Source organism: Alosa sapidissima, chromosome 4 (assembly GCF_018492685.1).
Source record: "Alosa sapidissima isolate fAloSap1 chromosome 4, fAloSap1.pri, whole genome shotgun sequence".
Classification (NCBI taxonomy): domain Eukaryota; kingdom Metazoa; phylum Chordata; class Actinopteri; order Clupeiformes; family Clupeidae; genus Alosa; species Alosa sapidissima.
Genome location: NC_055960.1, coordinates 18934244 through 18959589, shown reverse-complemented (window position 1 = coordinate 18959589; position 25346 = coordinate 18934244). Strand labels below are relative to the sequence as shown.

Sequence of the window (25346 nt, the reverse complement as noted above, 5' to 3'; positions counted from 1 at the left end):
AGTAGCTGCTCAGGTCCAACTGGGAGGGTGGTGATCTGGCTTTGGTTGGATTGGCGCTGTCTAATTGGTCAGAGGAGAAAAACGAACGCATCTGTTTTCATTTAGTCCCTCCGCACTGCTTTCAATTGGCCCATCATTCATAGATGAACGCTATCTGCCCGAAGATGTTATCCTGCCCAGATATGATGTTGTTTATGCTTGCAGCATTACTTTCATATTCTCATATAAAGAGTCTGTAATGGTAGCAGTATCTCTGTCAGTGGGAAAGAGAAAACATCTCCATCAGTGTAAGAAAATGAATGCATTGCCTTCCAGTGCCAACCTGACTCACAGATCCTCTCCCTCTTGTATTTGCCATCCTTGATTTGTGTTCTCTGATCTTGTAGTGGTTTATCTGCCAGTGTTTGTTTTGTGTGTATCTGCTTAGCCAAATGTTCAACTTCCTGAATCTGAGCTTCACTCAGGGAGCTACCAGTGGCGGCCTGGAGCAAAGTGCAGTCCAGTTTCATCCTGTTTGTTTGGTGCAAACGTCATCCGCAACACATTTGTGTTTGTAGCTGTGTGTGTGTATTCCTAAACTAAACACCAAGGTGAAGCCCTATGTCATTGTGCAGTTTTTGTCCCCCTCTAAAGTAAAGATACTAAAGTCAGTTCATTTTGTGTTCCAGCAGAGACCCTTATCTGGAGACAAGACCAGCAGTAATGATCAATACTTGGAGCACACCAGTGTAAACAAAGGTGAGACCTTGAAGGAATGCAAGCTGAGAGATATTGAATCCTTGAAGCACATTTTTTACAGAATGACTTTCCTGGTGTTCACTATGGGTACTAGCAGACACATCTCTTAAAAGTACTCTTGACTGCTTTTTCACCAGACTATGGTAATGACGACATGCATTGTTTCACACAGTAGGCATAGTACCTCCACTGGCAAGGTCTCCCGGTGAGGAACAGACCAGGAGTTCTGCTCCCATCCATCGGCGGAATGGAAAGGTGTCCAATGGCCATATCTCCAGGGTGAGGCTCTGTGATGAATGCTTATTGTAGCTTAATTTAAGATGGGTCAAAAGTTAACTGAATTAAGTAACCCCTATCTCTACATGTACATTTATTGATAATTGTACAGTATGTGTCTTATATGCTGATTGGATTAGTTGACTTGGAAAGCACAATGAGTAGCCACAGCAGCATCTCATAAAGATATCAGTGATGGGGTGTGTGGCGTCCAGAATCTGCATCCATGGAGACGTCTCTCCGGTCACTCTAAGTGGGTTCTGCCTCATTCCGCAGGAGCGACCCAAGAGTGCCGTGTTCCCTGCGGAGGTAAAGTCCAAGATGAGTGTGGAGGAGCAGAACGAGCGCATCAGACGGAACCTCAGCAGCTCGGTCAGGGACAAGAGGCGCAGTCTGAACCTGTCTGGCTCCCAGTTAGACGGCTCCAAACCCAGCTACAGGGTGGTGAGTCTGGCAAATAAATGCATGATGATTTTCTCAGGAAAAAAGAGCACAATGCTGTATCACGACTTAAGCCATGCCCCTTTGGCTGTCTTGTGATAATTTATTTGATATCAGCCTGATATGGTTTATTCCATTCTTAAAATAATGGAACAAAATGCCATTAATTCATGACCTCAATCTTAAGTAAGAATACAGCAAAGGCTACAGGACATCACACAGATCTGTAATAGAGTTCAGGTGATCTGACTACTAGTGATTCAGAGCCTTGTCCCTGCTGCTTGTTGTAAAGTTGTGATCATGTAATGTGCTGGAATTGTGGATCACATGGGAGGGTGGATGCAAAATAATGCAGATTATAACACAGAGATCAAAGGGTAGTAGGACGTTGGGGGAGAGACAGGAAATTTGATGAAAACAGAGATTGTGAAGATACCGTGTAACAAGTCATGTGCACTTCCTTAGCAATAGAGTTTTGGTAAAAAAGGTTAAGTTGATTGCATGTCATGTGTTTCTGAGATTCAAGTGTTGATTGTGGATGCCTGAAAAGGGCCCAAAACGAATCAGAAACCAAAGGGACACTTGTTTTTGAATGGTTCACCTATTGCATTATTTTCTTTCAAGGAAAGAATGGGAACTTGCTCCCTCCTTGTTTCTTAAGGGGTTTTACACTTTTTCCACGACTTTGGAGTGATAATTGTTGTTGGTGGGCAGGTGAGGAGGAGGTTAACAGCACACGAGGTGGACATCAAAGACTTGGAGGCCGCAGTCCGAGGAGAGGGGGTGGAAACACCTCGGGAGGAGATTGCACGCCTGCGTCGACTACAGATGGAGCCACAGCACTATGATCTGGACATCAGCAAAGAGGCAAGGATGCCCTTAGCTCTAGCCTCCCAGTGACCCACACATGGGAAGCTGCAAGCTGGAGATTTTAATAGGAAGGTTTCCTTAGATTGACCCTCGATGGTTATATTTAGAGCCCTTAGCCTTAGGGTTTACTCTTGAATTTCCAATGGTGTTTGCTATTATTGTACTTTGTACTTGTAAATGTAAATGTATTCTATCACTTAGATGTTTAACTGGTTGCTGAATGCTCTTTTGATCTTTCAGCTGTTAGCACCTGAGAAGATTTTGATCCCTGAGCGGTACTTGGATGCAGAGCCTAGCAAACCTCTAAGTCCTGAGGAGATGCGTGAAAAACAGAAGAAAGTGGAGAGGATCAAGACTCTCATCGCCAAATCAAAGTATAACCAAGGACTTTCTGAAATGCTTTTCATGCAACACTACATCCTAGCCACTCACAAAGTATTAGCACTTGGTCTGCGTCACTCATGTAGTAACTCTGTGTATATTCTACTTCCCTGCAAACATTTTTTATAATGTTTTTATATTGAAGCTGATCAGTTCAGGTAGAGCAGTGGTGCATATCCATATTGTTGATCCAATGCATGCCTAATGGGTCAGTTTAAGCTTTAGGTTTCTCAGTCAACTTCATGTTAATGCTGTAACATCTTAAAGTGTATAAGTAAGCCATTTTGCAATTTGATCACATTTGGGGTTCAGGTAAGATTATGGTAAGTGTTGACCTTTTGTATAGAGTTTATAAATTAGAACTTGTTGTTGAATGTGTCGTACCTTCTACTGACTAGTATCTACCTCTAGCTGAATCATTAGCGCTGGGTGCTAACAGCCATCTGCGCTCTCTCTCCCAGTCTGCAGAACGTGGTTCCTCAGCTGGACGGGCCAGTTGAGAGCCAGCCCAACCCTGACCAGCAGCTGCAGGAGCAGGAGAAGCGCATCGAGATCTCCTGCGCCCTGGCCGCCGAGGCCTCACGCCGCAGCCGCCTGCTGTCTGGTGAGGAAGCCTCCCGTCCACCAGAGGACCAGCAGAGGCAACTCGCAACCCCCAGTGTCTGACCCCTGAGCCCAGGCCCACTTGCCAGCCCTACCCTGACCAACCCACCCCACTCTTAGCCCCACACCCGTTTCCCTCTCACATTGCTCCAATTGATCACACCTGAACTCACCATCACTGCCTGTGCCCTGTCATCATAGTCAGTCTTGTGACTCCTCTCCCTGGTCACTCCACTGAGATCCATTTCCCAGTTGCTTAGCCTCTCACTGTCTGTCTCTGTCACTATACCTCATTGAGACCCACGTTACCCTGTCTTAATCTTTACCCAACTTCCTGTGCAATCCAGACTCCACCCTCACTGTTTCAACCTCACCCCTAACTCATTCGAGTGTTGCAGTTCCTCTGTCTGAACTATGTAAATTCTCCTCAAACATCATTCTCTAGATGGGATAACACTTTACAAGGGCATGGGACTTCAGTGTTGAGGTTGCTGTTTATGTTAAACCACCTGTAATTATTTATATAATGGTACAAACCCATGCATGTTTATGCCAAGTTTTATTTAATTTCCCTTTGACACAAAGTTCCAGCATGGTTCACATATAAAATAATCAGATATAAAGGACAAAAAGTTTGTTGTGAAAGATAAGAAAAAAAGTTGAAGGAATATTGATATATATTCATATTACCATCAAATCTTAACACTAATGGATTAGCATCAAATATATTTGTGCAACCTCACATCTGAAGTCTGAATGATATTACATTATTTTTTATGCATAGGTTTACATGTACAATAATATACATTTATGTCAAATTGAGTATTATATATATATTTAGTTATATATTTTGGCACGGCTGTACCTATCAAACTATTAGACAAAGCACCTGAGTCATATGCTTTCCGCTTATTCGTTAGTGGAATGTCACCTAAAATGTGGGCATGGCATTGATTATAGGTTTTTTGGCAACCAAATTATAACCTGACCTCAATATACGTTTGTTCTCAAAAATCTTTGAGTATTCCCATGTTTCTTCTTTGGATGCTACTCACTTAGGCTACATGAATCCCCTGAAAGTGCCTTACATATTCATTCACAACAGGCAAGTCAAATGTTCAGCCTGAGCAAACTGTCTTGTGTTAGATGACCTATCAATCCTCTTTTGTTTGAGCTATCAGATGTAATCTTCCTCATGCTTTCTCATTTAACATGTCTGTATACTTAGTGACAACATTTCTGAATATACACTTCAGTTACACGCATCATTGTTGATTTTTTTCTGAGCAGGTACTGGTCAGCATTGCTTATGTTCCTGTGATCATTTTTAAAGAATGAAAAGCTCTGTACAAACAGCATTTCATTGTCCTGACAGAAGTTCTTGTTAAATATTTCCTCTACAACATAATATATAAATACTTGTCCAATCAACTTTTATTTTGAAGTGATCAAAAGAGACCTATGAGCCTATGTCTCTTTTGATTTGCCATTTTGTGTGTAAAATCCACGCTAAAGCTGAACTCCAACTTCGCATGTTGTTTCCCAGAGCTTATTTACCAGGCATGAATCCCTACCTCTCCATATCTCCTGCCAAAGCTTGTTCACTTGATTTGACCCACCACTCCACGTGTGCGTGTCAGAGTGTGAGTGTATGCGTGTGTGTTTGTTACCTTTTTTTGGCGTGGTGCTTGCCCCTTCCCCTCATCATGCCATTCTGTTGCAGCCCAGTGTGGCCCCAGTCCCCCCGCCTCCCCAACCAGCCCGGCCCCTCCCCCTTCTGCTGAGTTCTCTGACTCCTCCCACATCATGAAAGTGTGAGTCCGTGCAGGTGAGTCACTGTCCACCACGCTGTGACCGCTCCCCCTCTTGTCTCTCCCTTCTCTGTTTGCCTGCTTGCACACCAGCGTCTCCTGGTCTCTCCTCGGTGAGCCTTGAGCCACATGAGATGTTGTCTTGCCTTCTGAGAATGCTTTCAAAATAATTCATGGATTTTAAGCTTTTACAACTTTGTTATAATCCTCCCCAGTCTTTCTTCCTAAGTTTACAAAACACAGGGTACAAAAATGGCAACCTTTTTATATGATGCATCCACCGTATTTTACTGTATTTCACTGTAACTGAAGTCGTTGAATTTTCTTTAGTTACATATAACATTTCTCAATTTAAACAGTGTTGGGATAATAATTGAACTGTGGTCTAACACTCATTTCTTGAACCTGATTCACGGTAATCATTATGTTATGATACAGTACTTTCCCCAAAACTGAAACTTATTTTTCAACTCTAATTTCTTGTTATCACTATTATATACTTGTATACTTACACTTATTCATTTGGCTTACGCTTTTACCCAAAGCCACTTACAAATCAATTATTACAAAGGCCATTAGAGGGGTAATTGTTCAGACTTGAGAGACTACAGACCAGGCTTCCACTACAGCCAGATCTCACAGAATTGCTGAAAGAGAAAAATAATTGGATTGGAATAAATGGATCTGAGATTCTCTGGAGATTTTTCCTTGGCATAATCAACACCCCTGTACCAAATAAGAAGAAAAATCAGACCCATTCTGTTAGTGTGATCTTGCTGACAGAAAAACAGACAAACCTGGCCAAAAACATAACCTCTGGTAATAAAAAAAGACCAAAAATTATGAATAGCATAATCATCATCATTCATTGTCAAACTTATTATTTTATTTAAACGTATTAAATTATTTTCCCATAACCGAATATAGTATATGGGATTTACAACACTTTCTGAGGGAAACTGCCTACAGAAATAAGAGATGATGCACACACTAGGGACTTTTAAGTTGTTGTGTTTTTATTACTTGCAGTGACGTGTCGAGCCCCACAGCTCTTTTGAAGTCTGAGGCTCGAAACATCACTGCAAATTAAAAAAAAACTGAAATGGGAGCTCCCTGGTGTGCGGATAATCTCTTATTTTCTCTATACTATGCTTTAGATCCTGTACCCATCTAAATGGCTTTTGTGGTGTGTGTGGCCTTTCACTGTTTCCCTATCAGGGAAATTGCTTGAAAGGTGTGAACTGCATTTCAGATTTTTACACTGCTTTCACTGAAAAAGGAAACATGGACCGTTTCCTTCACTAATAGAACTGCATTATAGCATAAAACTGATATACTGGTGCATATTTTTCTGTAATGTCCAAACCTTATCAAACCTTGCCAAAGAATATACAATCGATTGGTGTGCATAACATACCCATAGGAATTTGATCTAATTGATAATAGGGTTTTCATAATATGCTCCTCATTAGGTTTAGGTTTGGTCTGACAACAATAAAGACATAATCTGAGTCAAATGCAGGCCTTTCAGCTCATGTATTGTCCACTGTCAAGATGGGGACACTCAGGCTGTTTCTGCTTCGCCTCCTGCTTTGGTTAACTCCTTTCCTCTGTCTTCTGTCCCTTTCTCCAGCGCAAGCCCTGGCTGCTGTGAAGTTTGATGGAGCCTCCTTCTGACCCTCCACAGAGGACCACAGGATCAAAACAACTCTATTTTGTCCCCCCCCCCCCACCCCCCCACCCACCCCAAACACTCTCAATCGACCTTTCGCAACAGTTAGAGAGGAAAAGGGACCAGATGTTTTGGAGAATCAATGACACGTCCCGTGAGTGGCATCAACATGGGTGCGGCCGTCTAATAGGGGCGAGGCTACAGACCACCTACCACCAGGGGGCAGCACTTCAGATCCATTTCCCCTCTGTCACGCTTTGCACTTGCACACTTCTCCTCTGTTGGGGCCTTACAGACATATCAGCAAACCGTGATGACAGGAACACAGCCACACTAATAACCAGTGATGTTGCTTGACATGTTGAAACATTTTGGGTTGCAGCAGTATCATATATCAAGCTATAAAACTAGCCAGAGGAGGACATGTTTACTTTGTTCTACCACTGTGGATGTGACTGGCTCACGGCAGAACCTGTGGTCAGTGATGTGAGATGAGAGGGGATCTGCCAAAGTAGAATGCAGTAGTTAGGCAGGGACGTCAGACAGATGGAATTCAGGTATGTGCCACTAGAGGGCTCTCGCAGAGAGATGAAAGTCAGTCGGACCTGGTAGTCAGTGGAGGATGTCCTTACCGGAGGGAACATGACCAGTCCGAAAATGATGGTTTGAGTGGAACATGACACACGTAGCAGTAAGTGTCCATTTAGTTGGTGAAGCTGCCCTTTCAGTTTCAAAACCCCAAGCTAGGTACAATGCAGTATGCTGAGGTTCCTGGGGGCAGTAGGGTAGAGACTTGCAAAAAATTGCTTCTTGATTTTATTGGCCCAGTCTGGACAGTGACACAGTGGCACAGGACTTTCCATAGTACCCAAAACATTACCAGGAGGGCTTCTCTGTCCACCAATGGCATTGGTATCAAATCTTTGACCAGTTACTCAAGAAGAGAGTAGCTGAAGACTGTAGCTGAAAGCCAGACACACTGTGACTCCTCTGTCCTCGGGTCACCCGTCAACATAGGGCTCTCCTGTGGTCAAGCATCTCAAACTCGGATAGCACTTCAGCGTCCAACAAAATCCCAGCCGTCTGTTGGAAGTTAGCATATCTAATTCAAAACAAATACTGATGTAAATATTAACTACACCTTCACATCAAAGCCATGTGGACTACACTTAATGCTTAGGTGGTACCTAAATACTAATTGTTTTGGTGAACTATTCAACTATTCTTCTATGTTTCAAGAGATAGAGGTTGATAAAAAGAAGTGACCTTAGAAATGTCTGCTAGTGCAAATATGTGTCTAAGATGGGCCAGCAACTTGAACAGCAGAGATGGTGATGATAAGTAATTATGACAATTTTGATAAGTATCACAATAACTAAACATGATATGGGGCTGCATCACTGAAGGCTGAAGCATACATCACTGTGCCATTTCTGGATGGAACTGTGCTTGGGCAAGTCAGTTTTGTTGTTGTTGTTGAAACATGGATCCTGTTTGTTACGAATATTACTATTGTAACTATTTTTCTATGTCTGCGACCACCTTTTGATGTGTAATCAGCCAACATAGTCTTCTTGACCATTCTGAAAAGCTGTCTGCTCCTTTTTGTGTCTTTCTACCTGATTTGTTTACAAAGATGTCGTCCTTATTTCATCTCTGAGTCTCCATATCATGTCCCAAAGCATTGCCACATTGCCCCAAAGCAAGCCCTGCCATACAAGTTGTTGACCTATCAACCACTGTTGTGTATGTAGATGAAGGTTCCATTCGTTGTGTGGTTCACCACCTGTGTTTTCTAAAGCGAGGTCTCAAAGTGAGTTTTCAGTGCATAGATCTAGTAGGCAGGTACACAGAGAGACATTGTCTTTCTTTCTGTCATTCTTTCTCTCAGTATCATATTCACATAATAAATTAAAATACTTACAGGAAGCTGTGCTGACTGTATCAAAATGTCACATTTGACAGCAGGAAGAGAACATTTGTACGCAACAGTCAGTTTTAATGATCCCACAAAAGATATGCAGGCAGAAGGGACTCTAAGCTATATTTTTATTATTTTTGAGAAGGCGAAAAAAACAAAGGTCAAGAAGATGCAGTAAATATTTTTTTAAACATGGGAATTTGATTAACAAAGTAACAGGTCAGAGAGATCAAAAAAAAAAAAAAAGAAATATCAGAGAGAAAATATAGATGTTTCTCATTTTTTCATGTACTGGGAATATTGATCACAACAGATATTTTTAATTTATTGATTCTAAGAATTGACTGAAAGGCTTCGGTCAGAGACAGCTGCGAAAACATATTTTTGAATAATTTGGGGGAAATGATGAAACTCAAAGAACAGGTGTCCACTGTTTGTTGCATATGAGGCCAAGATGGACAGGGACAAAATTAGTATATTGGTCTGTGTACATATTTATTATCTAGACTGTGTCTGTATAAAACATACACATTGCTACTTTTGGGAAAACAGAAATTGCTTGATCTATGCAAACATGAATAAACATGATAAATATGCTTGCTTTAGAAATACCCTCATGCAATAAAGTGAATGTATACAAAACATCTGAATGGTTTATTTGGGGAAGTAGAAGAATCATTTATATTGAGGCATGCTGGAATCAACGTAGTATTAAAAACAATGTGTTACAACTCAACTGAACAGAAATGAAAGATTATGGTTTGACATCTTCATACATGGACAATACAATCACAAAATGGATAAGCACTATCCACATCTTTCCTCAGTTATTTTGAGCTTAGGTCATTTTTCTGATGATGATGTACGGTCATTGTCCTTATGTATTCTAATCTATTTTATGGCTACGCTGATATATTTGAGTTTTGTCATCATGATATTCATGGTTTTACAAATAAGGTTTTGTCAGTTTGTAGATTTGGATGACTTCACTTGGAGGATGACGGATGCACTTTAGTCTAATGCAACTGATGACATGTAGCAACCCTGTAATCAATCTGTTTGAACCGTCAAGGAGCAAAAGAGCATTGTACAGTATGCGTAGGCCTCTCATTTAGTTAATGATCACCGCCAAGTGGGGCTGGGAGAGTTCAAAGGTCAAATCTTAAAGACACATATGCAGCCTGAAGAGAAAGAGAGAGCTACTGCTGAATAAGGCATTGGAAAACACCATGGTCACGATCACAGAGTTTCAGAGTAAGTTCCTTTCTACTAACTAACTGCATGATCTATCTGAGTAATATGTCATGGGTCATCTATGCCTGACTGTCTTACTGTGGTCAGTTTTGAAAAGTAACTCATGAGTCAAATATTGGATTTTATCAAACATTCACAGTCTTCTTTAAGTGAAGATTGTATATATGATTAAATAAAATATAACAACCAGGTTAGATCAGAAACTCTCATATGGGTTTATTAGTCTCAGGCAATCAAATATTATACACATATTTGTTTAGCAGACACTTTCGTCCACAGTGACTTAGGCTACAGTACTGGGAATCTATTAGCATGTGTGCTCCCTCAAAATGTAATCCACAGCAGTGGTATTAGCAGCTTTCTACCAGTTGAGGGAGAAAACATTAATGGCCTTTTCATTAAAATTACATGATTAGCACACAATGGTCTTTAATGTACTTTCTTACTACATAGCCAACAGAATGTGTTTAATAGCTTGTCTAATGCCTGGCTTTCCGGGCTTGACTCTCCCAAAGAGATCGGAGTGGGCCTGACAGGCTTTGGAGTGTTCTTTCTGCTCTTCGGCGTGTTACTGTACTTTGACTCTGTCCTGCTGGCACTTGGAAATGTGAGTCCCTCTTTTTATCAGAATGCTGTTACATTATTTTTAAACCCAGTTTGCAGATATAATTTACCTCAAATGCAATTACTAAACATTACTGATCCATGGGTTTCAGACCCTCATCTTCTCCTGAAAGTAGTTCTGAGGCTGGCATGCTGAAAGGGAGAGTCCACAGCTATAATCCAGTTCACTTTCAGTAAAATTCAGTGAAATGCTCCGCCTGGCCCTTTAGCTGTCAGTGTCCAGTCAATCAGCATGTTGTTCCAGGAGCATGGTACCCTGGAAATCTCTGGAGTTCTCGCGAGAGCACAATTTGAATTGAGTGATGATGCCCATTACCTATTACATTGGTGTATCTGATATAGGCGGGCCAGAGGCAAGCTAAACATGACGACAGCGCTGCAACGTCAAAGTCCGGAATCAGTCAGTAAACATTGTTTGTAGTGTTATCCAATCGCATCGAAGTCGGGAATCAGTCAGTAAACATCGGTCGTAGTGTTATCCAATTGTGTGCAATGATATTTTCAAATGCATGCTTGGTGCCGCCCCTCAATTTGGGCCATTTTCATTACTTGTAGCCAGACCTTTAATCTTTCAGATTTGGGGCCCGATTTTCAGGCTAGGAGCATGGAGGGAAGGGGTGCAATTTGATTGGCTGTTGAGCTCAAATGTCAACAAGCTTTCATCAGAATGGCACACTTGGAAGCTTTGAGGCATGATTAATATGAATAAGCAAAAACATCTCATTCATGAATAGAAACAAAAAAATGAAGGCACACTTTATGTGAATAACTCTGTGGTCATTTACAGGTGCTTTTTCTGACTGGCTTAGCCTTCATCATTGGCCTGAGAAGGACAGCACACTTTTTCTTCCAGAGGCAGAAGCTGAAAGCCTCTACCTTCTTCCTGGGTGGTGTGGCTCTGGTGCTCCTGCGCTGGCCAGTCATTGGCATGGCAGCGGAGAGTTACGGCTTTGTGCTGCTGTTTAAGTAAGTAGGGGTACAGGCCTCGGCGCAGGGTTTGTTTCATGTGGCACAAACCTGTGAGGATCATCGTTCATAGGCAGGCTGCCCCAGTTAAATCATATCCCTGATTACTAACTGCTCAACCCTCTCTGGTTAGACTGTGATGCCCTGTATTTTTATGATGGTTTGTATAACATAACAAATGGTTAATATGCATTAAAGGGCCACTTGGGTTAGCTGAGTTGAGTTGTCATTTTGTTATTCCTTCTACAGATTCATGTGTTTCACAGCTAGCTGAGCGGTTAAAGCAATATATTTGCTTTTGGTAGCCAGTAAGCTAGCTACCTAAAAGACGTGTGAAACCTTGTGATCACCTCACAGAATCTTACGGCCACTGCTAAAGGCTTGCTAGCATGCTAACTGGTGCCTTTTGGCGAAAGTGGCAAATTGTAGAATAGTGTTGCTATAAATGGACAATGAACAAAGTACAAAGTATATTTGTTTCTTCTCTGAATAGCTATTATCCAGATATAGGACATACCCTAAGACAACACAGGGCCAGAAGGTCTTTGTTGACAAAAATAAAATGAAATTCTAATGTTCCCAGGTCATTTTTCCCCATGGCGTTTGGATTTTTGGGATCACTGATGAATATCCCATATCTCAGCTCGGTAAGGCAGCTGGTTTCTTTGGCACTGTGGTACTTTGTGGTGGGTGTAACAGAGGAGGATGAAAATGCATTTGAGTCACCTGTGCTCTATTATGTCTGTAATTACTGTAATATATCCTCCAGAGCAAAGCATCTTATAACTGCTTTCTATGGCTATTTCTTATACACTTCACTGATTTGTTAAATTATCTTTTCAATACTTACATGTTGACAAATGTCAAGTTTCTCCATATGACATTGGTTGATTTCAGTCTGGCTTAGGTGAGATAAGATGAAGGCTGTATTATAAAACCAAGCACATGTTTTGTATGAATACTACACATTATACTACACATGTATAATTATTTATCTGGTTGGAATTAGCATACTGTTTTTTGTTCCTCCAGCAAACCTGAACACTATCACATATGAGGGACTGTGAAACTATCAAATCACTGTTTGCCACACTGTAAGTGGCAATTTTGATTGCATTTTCATGGAATCTAACCCTTCAACATATTTGACATGCTCTAATATTTTTACACATTTCTATAGTTCCTCATCAATTTATCTGGAAGCAGTTCATCTATGGTTTGAAAGCTAAAGAGAAGACGCAATGGCTGTCATGTTACCATCAGTCCATAGAACCTGAGGCTGCTGTAAAAGTTTACTTTATATGGACATTTCAGCATCAAAGTGAGAGAAACACTGACTTGGACATTTCATATACTAGAATTTGTGTTAGCTACACAAGATATTATATATTTATGATGATGATAAAGTTGTATTTATAATGTACCCGCCGCAGGTGTATAATGTTTGTAATAAGGAATTCATCCAATTTGACTTCACAAACAGCTAAATAATGTATCGATTAAAAATGGAGCAGCAGGGTTTGTGAAATATAGTCTATAAAACGAAATAAAATGGCATGTAATGTGACTGGTATGAATAAAATATATCTGTTTTCTGGTATTTATTTGTTATTTTCATATATTAAACCATAGTTCATAATTACCATATCTAACCTCACTAAATTGGTAAATATCGTTGCTAACACTAAATACATTACTACAAGATACAATAAAGACAGTAAAACACAACGGTTTTTTTTAAGGATTTCAGTAATTCCCCCTTTAGGTGTAGGCATCCAGTGATTTGGAATTAGTAGGCCTAACATATGGTCAATGATGGGGGTAAGGTGGATTGGGAAAGGCAGGTCACTCCCATGATCCTCTGTGGTGATCACTGTCAGTGGCATAAACTCCAGGGTGCTGACAGCAAAGACACCCTGCGGTCACAATCTGTTTGAAGAGAGGACAGTCATCCACTCTTCCTTAATACATCTTCCCTCACTCATCCACATAACAGACGGATCGGTTTTTAACAACAGCAAAGCCTGAACAGGCAGTAGGTGACACAAACAAAATGTTTATTTTCATTAAATGTGTTGGTTTATGTGCCATGCATCAAAAGATGAATATCAGTAATGAGCACTACTTATAATGACCGCCGCGCAGCGAAGCTGTGTTTAACTTAGTTAAACACAAAAAAGTAAATATGAGTTGTTGTAATCGCAGGTATCTGTGACCTAACATAGTCAAAACTGCACGAAATTGGAAGTGTAGGATCATTATGACACCCTCTGAATGCACACCAAGTCATGGGGGGCCACACAATAAATTAATTTATGTTACTATACACCAACTGGCCTGTAGGTGGCCGGAGACAGTTTTCTGTGAATATCTCGAGAACCGTAGGGCCTAGGAGGTCCACCTTTTTTTGTATGTTGGTCTTAAGGGGGCATGTCAACCCATCCCATTACCACTTATTTCATGTATAGCGCCACCTAGTTAAAAATTAAAAAGCAAAAAATTAGGTGTTTTCATCACAATATCTCTGGCTGACATGGTCAAAACTGCACGAAATTGAAAGTGTAGGATCATTATGACACCTTCCGAATGCATGCCAAGTTTTGTGAACTTTCATTCATGGGGGGCCTTACAATAAAATGATTTATGTGTACATTTAGTGACCGTACACCAACAAGGATTCCTGGGACACTGAAAGACCGGGATACACGAAACTTGGTGGGCATGTAACCCCACATAGATAGCATGGAACCATGCTCGCTCGTAGGCTCGTTCATTTTGATCTGTAGCCCCCCCACTGGACTGGACCCCCCGAAAGGAGGGTAGGACAGACACAGTTTTCTGTGAATATCTTGAGAACCGTAGGGCCTAGGATGACCAATTTTTTCTGTATGTTTGCCTCCAGGGGTCATGTTAACCCATTCCATGTGCACACATGTGCATAAACAGATACACACGCACACACATACTGTACATTCACAGTAATCATACGTATGACACATACTCACACAGTAGACATATGTACTCATGCATGCACATGCACAAACACACATACGCAGACAAACTCACAAGCACGCACACACACACACACACACACACACACATAAACACACACATAAACATAAATGTCTGCACGCACACATGCACACAATTCAAGAATTTCTCAGAATTATGAACAGGCAAGATGGGGGTGGGGTTGTATAAAATGAATTTGTGAAATCTATGAACTAATCATGTTTTGGTACTTGTTGTCTAGCAGATACCAGTGAGAATTGAGTGTGGATAATGCAATTTAGTGAGACAAGTGAAGCACAAAAGTACCGTTTGTGTCGAGGGGGTCACTAACCCTCAACATATAGGCCTTTCAGCGTGATTTATTTTTGTGGAAAAAATGTGCTAGACTGGGCGGCGGTCATATTTTGTACCGCTCTGCGGTACATCTAGTTTCAACAACTTCTAAACTAAATCATACCACTAAACAAGTTCAGCACTGAATCAAACTATTTGGTAACATGAAAATTAGTGAGATACCACTCAGCTATAAACCTTTTAGGTATGGTCTACTTTTAAATAACCTTTTGAATGCAAGAGAGGCTGTACAGAGCCATGCATGTTCATGGTCTGAAGTAAACAGATGGCCTACAGTAAATCAAGACTGTCTGACGCAACCACATGCAATGCACTTCATTTGTTTTTAATTTGCTTTGAATGGCCTTTTTCTAACTTCCGTCGACCACATGGACACGACTTGACCTTTCTTGCAAATCCACTTGATCCGCTCCATTTGAAATTAAAACGAATATCTAAAGAATAGAATCCAATTAGCATGTATTGTGGTGGGGCCCAGGAATGCTACAGCCTTTTAAGGATTCTATGGAAGGAATGTCTGCAATCACCAGCCGGAAAGCCAAAGAACATAGAGGACGGAGAGCCATGGGGTGGAGGTGGGACGGGAGTTGGGACCGGCAGTAATAAAGGTCACGGTGGCCCACCTGTGTCTGCCCACCGTGGTGGTGGTGACGCAGACAACGTTCCCATTTAAGGCCCTTCACCTCACAGGAGGGAATGGCAGTGTGAAGAAGGCGTTTGCAGCCACACGTCATCTAGCCCAGGGATCAGGAATCAAGGTAAGACAACATGACTGTCTTTGCGTTAACAATATTGGGCAAAGTAGAGTTGGAACAACGAAGACTACAGTGGAGGTGCTTGTCTGTGGTGGGTGTGTTCCTTAAAGACCACTAGTGATAAGATGGTGACTTTGACCATACAGCTTATTTTGGATACTCAAATGTAATTAGTGCTGGGCAGTGGTATGAATATACCATATAACTACCATCATATATGTTTGATGGGACATTTTCTGTTGTGTTTCTTGTTAAAATACATCATGATATTAAATAGATACATTGTTAACATGACCTGTTGTGAACAGATTGTTATGGTAGACTGAATACAAAGACAATACAGTCCGTTCAAAAGTCAAGACAGACATAGTAAGAGCTGTAACTGGTGCCTGAATTTACTTGATAGGTCAGTCTCATTGTTAAAGATTCTAACCATGGGTCTATTCATTATTCATCATTGAATTTTTAAAGTTTATGTAGATATGAAAAGATAATTAAATTCTGAATTCCAGTGACTCTGTGGGATGGGATTACATTAGTAGAGTAAAGGCTGCACCATCCCAATAAGATTGTAGTAAATTTACTTTTACTTTATTTTAGTAAATTAGAAGAATGCCTTCATTCACATAATGACAGTCAAATTACTATAAATACACTTGTTTACATATCTGTTTACTTGAGCATTCTTTTTCTTCCTTCTGCACTATAAAAACTCAAACTGAATCGAAACTGTTTTGCAGTGTGGTAGAGTATCCTGCATTGATGTAGATAAGCGAAGCAGGAAGAGGCCAGATAACAAGATTATAAACAAGACCACATACTATTTCCATTCGGTGGATGTCAATATAGCTTCAGACATTAGATACAGCCACGAGTGCATAATTAGAAATAGAAAGAGATAGAATATCTGAGAATATTAGCAAATATGCTATATATCTAAAATAAATAGAATGTTAAATATTGAGAAAAACAATATTGAGAACTGTCAAGGAAAATACAGCTATGGTGCTTAAAAAGTAAAAGAAAAATATTATTGATGCTTATTTTTCCAACTTTAAAACAGAACAAACATTCTTAAGCACATGATGATCATTTATACTGAAATGAAGAAGAAAGGCAGATGGTGTGTTTGGCTTAATGTCAGAGTTCTTTTGATGACCTTTTTGATGTAGGCCTATGCTGCAGTGTGTGTGTGTGTGTGGAGGGGAGGCTGTTTGTGTGTGTGCGTGTGTGTGTGTAGGGTAGGGTGTTGGTGTGTGTCAGTGTGTGTGTTTGTGTGTGGAGGGTAGGATGTTGGTATGTCTGTGTGTGTGTTTGTGTGTGTGTGTGTGTATGTGTGTGTACATACATGTTATGACAATATATATGAGACGTATATGAGACGTGTATGTATGTGTGCGTGTTTTTACTTTTTCAGGTAATTGTGTCCAAACACCACAAAATGCTGTCCATCCTCCTGATATTGATTATTGCTACCTGCTGTGGAAGGTCTTTTCCAACAGGGGTTAGTGACCCCCTCAACACAAACGGTACTTTTGTGCTTCACTTGTAATTCACTTCACTTATTTCACAAAAACTCATTTGGCTTTAAGAAATTAAAACAGGATACTTCCATTGATCCACCCAAAGAACATAATTTCATCTTTGCGTTATTTTAGATACAATATGGTTTGATGTCTACATGTAACACAAAACGTATCAAAAGGGGAATCTCACTTCAAATGAGTATATGTTGAAATGAATATGTTGCTTATGATCCCCAACTTCACACAGCTGAAGAGGACGTTCTGAGGATACTGAGGGGTGCCTCAGCAGCTCAAATGATGGGACCCTCATCCATATTCTCTCCCCAACCCCCTGAGGAAGTGGATAACAACAGACTGGAGATGATGGAGCTACCCAGGAGCTTATGGTGGTTCTCTAAGGAGATGGCCATCCCGGAAATGAAGAAAAGGCGTAATTTGTCCTCGTACAATCTGAACTCATTTGGTCTCCGCTATGGAAAATGAACACACTGGAGTGGAGCACAAGATTTCTGTGTCAATCAAATGTCGTGTGACTTGAAAATAAGTTTTTGAACTGATATATGATTCTGCTGCTCTACACTGTATGCCCTTGTCAATATCTGAAAACACCTAACTGCTAAATGTAGGTTATATTTTTTATTGTATTACATTGTATTGGGTGCTTTGTTATAATACTTGATTGCTGTTGAATAACTAGATTTAAATAAATTTGTATGATACATTAAAACCATACAACCTATGGTTGCACTATTCGTTTTTTACAGTATGTGAGAGCAGATCTGTGTTAGGTACAGTGATTACTTGAGCATTAAGAAGTAAGCCACAGATGTTTCCATCACAGGAATGAATTTGCGTGAAGGAAGTGATGACTGACACTATTTCCTGCCCCTGTTTTTGCCTTTATCAGCTTTACATGTGAGGCTCAAATAAATAAATCTACTCCAAGGTGACAGGCAATGGAAGCACATTTTAGCATACTATTAGGGTTCATTTCCATCTTTCTTCCAGGAGGTAAGACTATAATGCAGTCTTATTTTGTTATAATCATTTATGCCAAAATGATCATGAATTATCAAATTTCATAGTTTCAATGTTCAACATTAGCACTATTCCCATTGTATGTTAGACTGCATGAAAAATGTGAAAAAAAGTTTTTCAGTATTGCCTGTAAAAAGACATACTATGTCATTTATTTCTATAGGTTCTACTCCCTGTGATGTTGATGTCAACATGTCATTGTTAGTGAAAGCTCCAAGCGGGGTGCAACGAAGCATTGGTCAGACCATCCAAGTTTGCTGTAACTATGGCCATTTAGATATATATTGGGAATATAAATTGCTTTGGTGCAAGATGAGTCTTCTTGGGAGATGCCAAAATCATCAAACTGATCAAATGAATTTCCAAAATGTTCCCTACAAGTATTTCATAGTCACCATATCTGATCTTGACAAGAGCACTGATGGGACTTACCAATGTGGAATTTATTTCTATTACCGCTGGACCTGGACCTTAGCTACTGCAAAAATTAACATTTCAATCAAAGGTCAACATTTTACATGTTTATTTCTAATGCAATAAAAGTGACAACAAAGTTATATCTTATAATGTATATTTAAATTGTGATTACTGTGTTGAATATACATATATAATAACATGTATAATTAGGGTTTGTTCCAATTAAAGACATGTGTAGATATTTTGCAACCAACAATCTATCTTCAATCAATCTTTTCTAAACGTTTCAACTCTTTCTTTCTTCCGTGACCCAGAAACCACCCCAGAGACCCGTGACCCAGAAACCATCCCAAAAACCATCCCTAAGATTAAAGAGGAAGCCAATAACAGGTTTGAATAATACTTGATTGTCTAAAACTAATTAAACAAATGTCACAACATCAAATTGACATGGAGTAGCCTACCCACAGTCTTCTCTTCTCATCACAATGTTTTTTTTTTTCAGGACATGGGTTTATGCTGTTGTTGGTGTCTCTGTGGTTATTATCTGCCTTGCTGTTATCATTTTCATTGTAAAGTATCGTAAAGGTATGTTTTCAAGGCAATTATTGTTTATTATATGAATTTACAGTGTTTAGAATAGAAATATACTGTCTTTAAACAGTCTTAGAATCGTCATGTTTGCATTCATTGTAGGGCAATTCCATGCAAAAAAAGTTGTGCACACACAAATAGAACTGAATTTGATGGAAAATCACACTCTTTTTACATCATAAATATGGTGTGCAACCATACAGAAACAACATTTTTCACATGGCAATATTATACATATTTAAAAAAGGGATAATGAGCTATGTGTATGCTCAGCTTGCCTTAAGAGCACAGCTCCTTAAATTTATAAGGCTCTTGTTTATAAGTCAGCAAGTTCCATGGCCATGTCACTTGACAATGTCCAAAGTTTCTGCGCAAAGCTGATTCATACTAATGTAATGTGTGATGAACAAATTGTGCCCTTTTCTTACTTTTAAAACCTTTAATGGATGTGATGTTATGGATGTTATTTAATATGAATTTACAGGGCTGGAGACTTTATTTTACCTCAAAGCCGATAAACGTCTGTTCTGGTGGCATGCGTGTTTGAACACATTTCACCTCAGTGTTTCTAATTGACATTTAAGAGATTATTAGGCTGATCAAAACCACAGGCCTCCAGTGTTTGACATAGCCTTTTTTCGAGTCGCCTAATAATGAAAATCTGAGCGATTATCTTCCCGTAATTGTCATACTGTTGTTGTACAGTAACTGGATTATCGTGTTAGCTGGTGAGGACGGCTGACTTTGCAACTGGAGTTAACATAGCAACCTCTGTCTGTTGCAGATGTGTTCATCCTGCCGTTTGCGTGTAGCCTGGCCTTGGCCTGTCTACGTACCTCCGGTCGATTTCTTTTCCCTACAGTACTCCGTCTGGAATAGGTTGATTCACGCTCGTTTATTTCGGCAGTTGGGCAGCCGACCAACCAGCGAACAGAGGGCGATTACGTACCCAGGCATGGTGTTTCAATTACTACGTCCCCGCCCCTGAAGCAGATCGCTTGGAATACATCAACGTAGGGAACGAAAAGGGCTTATACTTATGAAATCTTTGAGCAAATGTAAATAATAGTTTAGCCTATTAACAGGAGTGTCATGAACGATTTATAGATTCGTCATAGTCATAGTCATAGATTTGTCACTTGAAATAGGCTATGAACGTACCCGAGTCAAACTGTAGTTTAGTAGGCTACATGGTCGGGTCAAAATCGCTATTTTTCAAACACTAAGAAGGCTCGACATAACTTGACAACAACGATGTGTCAGCATCTCAGCAACCCTTTCATGTATCATAACCAAACTTAGTATATAGACATGAACCCATTAGGAGGATGCTCAAACATGTTGGTGACTTTTGACCTCTGGGGGGCATTGCAGTTAGCAAAAATACATCCATAACGCCAGTTTTCCCTACATAATGCACTGCAAACATACACACTTACACACATTTTTTGTGTTCATTCAAGTCTCCTCCATGCTACATATATCATGGTTTCGGCAGTTTCCTTAAAAATTCAGAGTATTCAGAGGACAGAGGTTACATTAAAAGTTATGCAAATTAATTCACTGATACTAATCGTGTCTAGGCTCTAAGGCATTTTGTTTACCAATATGAGTCCAACTGTCACATATATAACGCTGGAACTGCCCTGTATCAGACAGAATACAGAACCCCCTTTTGTTTTGGTTTTATAGTCATATTTTAATGGACATACTGTTGGTTAAGCTTACAGTACATGGCTTCACGTGAACAGATGATCTGTTCCCTCTGCAGAAATGTGTTCACTTGGCAAATATGTCACTGGCACTATTCCACTACTTCTGCATGGTGCTGAACTTTCATGTCATATCTACCAACCCAGTGACCAGAAAGTCGTCCACTTAACGTGACAAGACTAATAGAAAAGGCCAAAAAGATGAACTAAGGGCTAACTAAAAGAGAGGCTAACTGCTATCTAAGAGAGAAGCTACAGTAACTGATTGTTCTCCCATTCCCTTTATAAGCCAGGTGTGCTTGCTCATTAGCGCTATTTTGAAGACAGCTTTACCAAGTAGGCTACTAAGTAATGTAGCTCTGCAAATTAAACAAAGCTGAGGGGTATTCTTCGAAATAAGTTACAAATAGGCTTTCTTTGTGTAGGCCGGCTAATGGATACACATATGGGGACATGTTTATTTGCAATGTAAACAGTGAGCGTGTTTACATGCACTTCAGTATCCCGGTTATTATCGGGATTTTAAAGTAGAGCGGTTTTGTGTTTGCGCATGTGAACATCATATCCCGATTTCAGAAACCCGGATAAGCCATTATCCCAGTTTTGAATATCCCGGTTATGCTAGGTGGAGTACTCCGAAAGAAACCGGGATACTGTTCCATGTATACACCTTATCCCGGTTATATATGCGCAGGCGCAATTTCGGAAGTATAGTGAACAGCTGCAGTAGTAACATTGCCAACGTAAATAACGTTACAATTTAAAACCATGGCGGCACAAAATCGACCCACTTAATTTAAGGACTCATGCGGAGCCAGATCCGCAACACAGCATTATAGCAGAGCCCGTCTCTGAATATAGTGAAGGAGTGCTAAGGCCACTATAACCCAAAGTGGTCCCATTTTCACAGGTAAATTATCACTACGATTAGGCTAATGACTGTTAAAAGGGAAATCCGGCCATTTATAACCCCAAAATAAACGAAAAAAATTGATTCGACCAAGCCGGAGATCAGCCCTGGCTGCCAGCGCTTTGAAATTAGCTATAACGCTAAGCAAGCGATTTAGCTGCGTTTGGGGCCTCTCATGTTTAAAAAAAAAATGCATGCAAACTAAATAAACTCAATTTAATTCGCAATAATGTCACATTCGCAATAATACCCACTGACAATGGTGAGCCAGATACCTCAAAGAAAAAGAAGGGGTCATTCAATATGAAATATGACGAGTCATATTTTTAAGCAATATATCGTAACTCCCCCTATTTCCACCGGTCCCGTATTTCCACCGTCTTGCGTGTATGTGTCACTTAATATCCATTTCTATACAAACCAAGACAGCGGACTCCTATAGAAACGCAACCACGCACAACATAGGTGTATCTAAATTAGCTATATACCAAAAATGACATTTTACCGTGACTCGAGGAGCTGTAAACAGTGTTGTAAGGCTGCGTGTACACAACCGCTTGGAGCTCCAGTGGAATTTTAATTTCACGACGAGAATTCTCGGTCTAACCGTCCATGTGCCGTTGAAACGGTGTAAATAGGCGACCCATCAGGCCAGCACTATAACTCCGAGCGTGGTAAACAAAATCGGATATTTCAGGCAGTAAATGCTCCCGTTAAGAACCAAACCAGATTTTGTTCAAATCTACACAACTATGGCTACTGAAAAATGTAAGGTTCATTTAGCAAATGTTATTTTGAAGTGTTAAAAAACATCGTTGTTTTAGAATTTCTGAACAAAAGTGGTGATAATTGGGGGTGTTACGATAGCACGAGTGAGAGTGGGGTTGGTCATGGATATTCCCACGGGTGTTGTTCGGCCGTAGCCACGAGGCCGGAGGCCGAGGCAACAACAGCCGTGGGAATATCCATGACCAATCCCACAATCACGAGTGCTATATTGCTTTTATACAACAATTCTACCACAAACTAAATAATCTGAAAACACCCCATTATTGTTTAAAATGTTAATTTCGACATCGTTCTTACGCATCAAAAAACAGTTCCCTTTTCAATAGACAGCGTCTTGGTTGCTAGGTAACCAACATTCCAGATCCCTCTTTACGGGTCTTTGTGGTTTACGTGTCTTCTTGAAAGAAATGTTGAAAGTCGGGCTGAAATCACATTCATATCTAGCTTTGCTGCATGCATGTTACAAGGACACTGGGCCATGTTATGTACAGTGGGTCCCAGTTAAAAATTGACACTTCATTCACGATCATGGTGAATGGTGAAATGTAAGTACAACTGCAGCCGCTTGGGGGCAGCATAGTCCGCTGTGGAGTTCCACGGTCGAACCAGACGGCGCATTCGACAGCAAGGGCTGTGATTGGCCGAGTTTTCAGTGCGTTTCTCTGTGTTTTTAGCAGCCCCTGCAACATGCTAGTCCACTGTAGCCTAAGCCTTGTACATAATGTTAAACATAGTTTTGGATTCAGTGGCAAGATTTCTTGATTGTACAGTGTCTGTCTCTCAGTAATGTTTTACAATGAGAGCTTCGTCAGCTGGCAGTAGGCTACTTTGTCGGTAGTCATGAGAAGTTCGCTTGCTAACGGAACATAAATATGCTGCCCAGAAACCTTGTGAATAGTTCTGATTTTTTTTACTACACTAACGAGGTTGAAATATAGACTTTGCCTACAGCATCTCCTTAACAGTAATGTTAACAAAATGACAGCATTCATATGACAAAGAAAAACGAATTCGGTCACTCAAGACTGTGCCACAGCAACCAGTGTAGGCTACAGTCCTACCCAATAGGCCTACTCGAAGCAGATAGCGTTGTCTGACGGTCGAGTGGGTTAATGCACGTATTTCCAGAACAGGTCTGCAACTTTCAGGTAGTTCTGAGTTCGAATCTAGGCAGGAGCAGAGCCATATAAAGGCCTAGGCCTATTGTTATCATTTTTTGCAAGGTGTTGCTCCTGGCAATACTTGTTTATAAGACGTTTGGTGATTAATTGATAGCTGTTTTTGGGACACGTTAAACGTTCTTTATAATGAGCGCATCCGGGGAGTAAAACGACTGTTACGCGCTGTTACAACTGTAGGCTACAATGATTGCAATACAAAAATATGCGCGTGTTAGTTTAGTTAGTTTTGTGATGTTTTGTACTTTTGCCTCATGTGTTTTCAGGTTTGAGGGCTTTTTTGGCAAGATTGACCTTGGTTAGACTCTGCATATGTTATTTCTCCGTATGGAAAATAAAGTCAATTTTCGACACACGTCTGTTATTAGTTCAATAACAAGTGTTTCTTGTTAAAACATGTGACTAGTGAAACTCAAATGATTTTAGAAATATTTAGCCAAAGCCAAAATGTGTTAGAGAAGGAGAGACGCCGGTGCAGCTCAGATGTCTTCTTAATTTTCTTTATTCTTTAGTAAAAGGTGCAGAACATTATTAAACTTTGACTAACGTTTCGATGTTCGTTAGTCAAAAACATCGACACATCGAAATGTTAGTCAAAGTTTAATAATGTTCTGCAGCTTTTACTGAAGAATAAAGAAAATTAAGAAGACATCTGAGCTGCACCGGCGTCTCTCCTCTCTAAAATATCTGTCCTGGCCTGGTTGCAACGGATTGTGGCCAAACGACAGAAGCGCGGAGAACCCTCCTTTGTCTTCCAAAAAGTGTTACTTTGTGCCCCGCGCTCCCCCACTGCTTGTGAAAGAAGGGGATGGGGGAGGGGGGCTTAACATGAAAAAGCTTAATGTCACAAAACGGCAACGAGTCGTTTTAGGCTACAGGCCTTCATAATGGTAGGCTACAGGAAGTGGGGGGAGGGTATGGGATGACCAGAGCCGTCATCTATCGTCTTTCCATGTCGCTCGTTATAAAGCCTATCGACTGCCTTAACAGATAGGCTTTGCTCTTGGGTTTGGCCTTACAGCGAACTCAATGCTCTTGTTGCTTGCAGTTTGTTAAATAAAGCGATGCAGATTACATTATTTATTTCTGATTAATTGCGTCTTTTGATGTATTTTGCAACATTTGCTTGTTAGGCTGGGCTACTGTCAATGTCCTGTACAGGTCAATGTTCAACAATTGCTGGTGTAGGCCTAGGCTATTAATCAATTAGGGACTGTTCGTTATTTATTTAATTAAGGGGCTACCGGAGGAGTTTTGGGAGCGTTAGTCAAAAAAGACGTGACCCTCCCTCGCCAGCAAGAATTTTTTCTATGACCCTCCAAAGTGATTGAGAAAAAACGCATGATCCTCCCCAGTCCCAACAATTTATTGATGCCTTAGGCTACTGGGTCAATTTGGGAGCTTGCATGCTACGACTCCTTCCTTGAAATGCCTTGAAAAGGCTGTCGTTTGCACAATTTCACAAATAATCACCGGGACCGAAACAAACCTGTCAACTTTTCCC

General features: G+C 40.5%; 3 protein-coding genes across 16 annotated transcripts in view; all 3 read left to right on the top strand.

Annotated features, from left to right (window-relative positions):
• Positions 1–6845, top strand: part of plekha6 (pleckstrin homology domain containing, family A member 6) — a 75621-nt gene extending 68776 nt beyond the window's left edge. For 11 of the 13 annotated variants that reach the window (XM_042090946.1, XM_042090941.1, XM_042090943.1 and 8 more), the window contains 8 exons: positions 669–738; positions 911–1017; positions 1291–1458; positions 2170–2322; positions 2566–2699; positions 3168–3310; positions 5033–5137; positions 6754–6845. In XM_042090946.1, coding sequence (XP_041946880.1) covers positions 669–738; positions 911–1017; positions 1291–1458; positions 2170–2322; positions 2566–2699; positions 3168–3310; positions 5033–5127 — 870 coding nt within the window. In that variant the 3' untranslated portion in view covers positions 5128–5137; positions 6754–6845. Of the gene's footprint in view, positions 1–668; positions 739–910; positions 1018–1290; positions 1459–2169; positions 2323–2565; positions 2700–3167; positions 4324–5032; positions 5138–6753 lie in introns of those variants that run through there. The other 2 variants (XM_042090945.1, XM_042090939.1) reach the window with 2 other exon arrangements.
• A 3045-nt stretch (positions 6846–9890) lies between these two features.
• golt1a (golgi transport 1A) lies at positions 9891–13157 on the top strand. Of its 2 annotated transcripts, XR_006031435.1 has the most exons (6): positions 9891–9967; positions 10483–10574; positions 11379–11557; positions 12141–12204; positions 12590–12651; positions 12738–13157. XR_006031435.1 is itself a non-coding variant. In XM_042090953.1 (5 exons), the coding sequence occupies exons 1-5, from the start codon at positions 9943–9945 to the stop codon at positions 12777–12779; spliced, it is 402 nt and encodes a 133-aa protein (XP_041946887.1). In that variant the 5' UTR covers positions 9891–9942; the 3' UTR covers positions 12780–13157. The 2 variants fall into 2 exon arrangements, 1 of the variants encoding a protein (XP_041946887.1); XM_042090953.1 differs by lacking the exon at positions 12590–12651.
• A 4924-nt stretch (positions 13158–18081) lies between these two features.
• Positions 18082–25346, top strand: part of LOC121707717 — a 19559-nt gene continuing 12294 nt past the window's right edge. Inside the window, exons 1-3 of the mRNA XM_042090461.1 lie at positions 18082–18215; positions 18974–19049; positions 19165–19247. Of these exons, the coding sequence (XP_041946395.1) occupies positions 18161–18215; positions 18974–19049; positions 19165–19247 (214 nt within the window). The 5' untranslated portion in view covers positions 18082–18160. The remainder of the gene's footprint in view (positions 18216–18973; positions 19050–19164; positions 19248–25346) is intronic.

Excerpts from the sequence above, each read along its gene's own strand:
- golt1a (XM_042090953.1), top strand. The coding sequence starts at position 9,943 with ATGGTCACGATCACAGAGTTTCAGA. Across the intron at positions 9,968-10,482 it reads CACGATCACAGAGTTTCAGA|AGATCGGAGTGGGCCTGACA; the intron begins GTAAGTTCCTTT and ends ACTCTCCCAAAG. Across the intron at positions 12,205-12,737 it reads ATATCCCATATCTCAGCTCG|TTCCTCATCAATTTATCTGG; the intron begins GTAAGGCAGCTG and ends ACATTTCTATAG.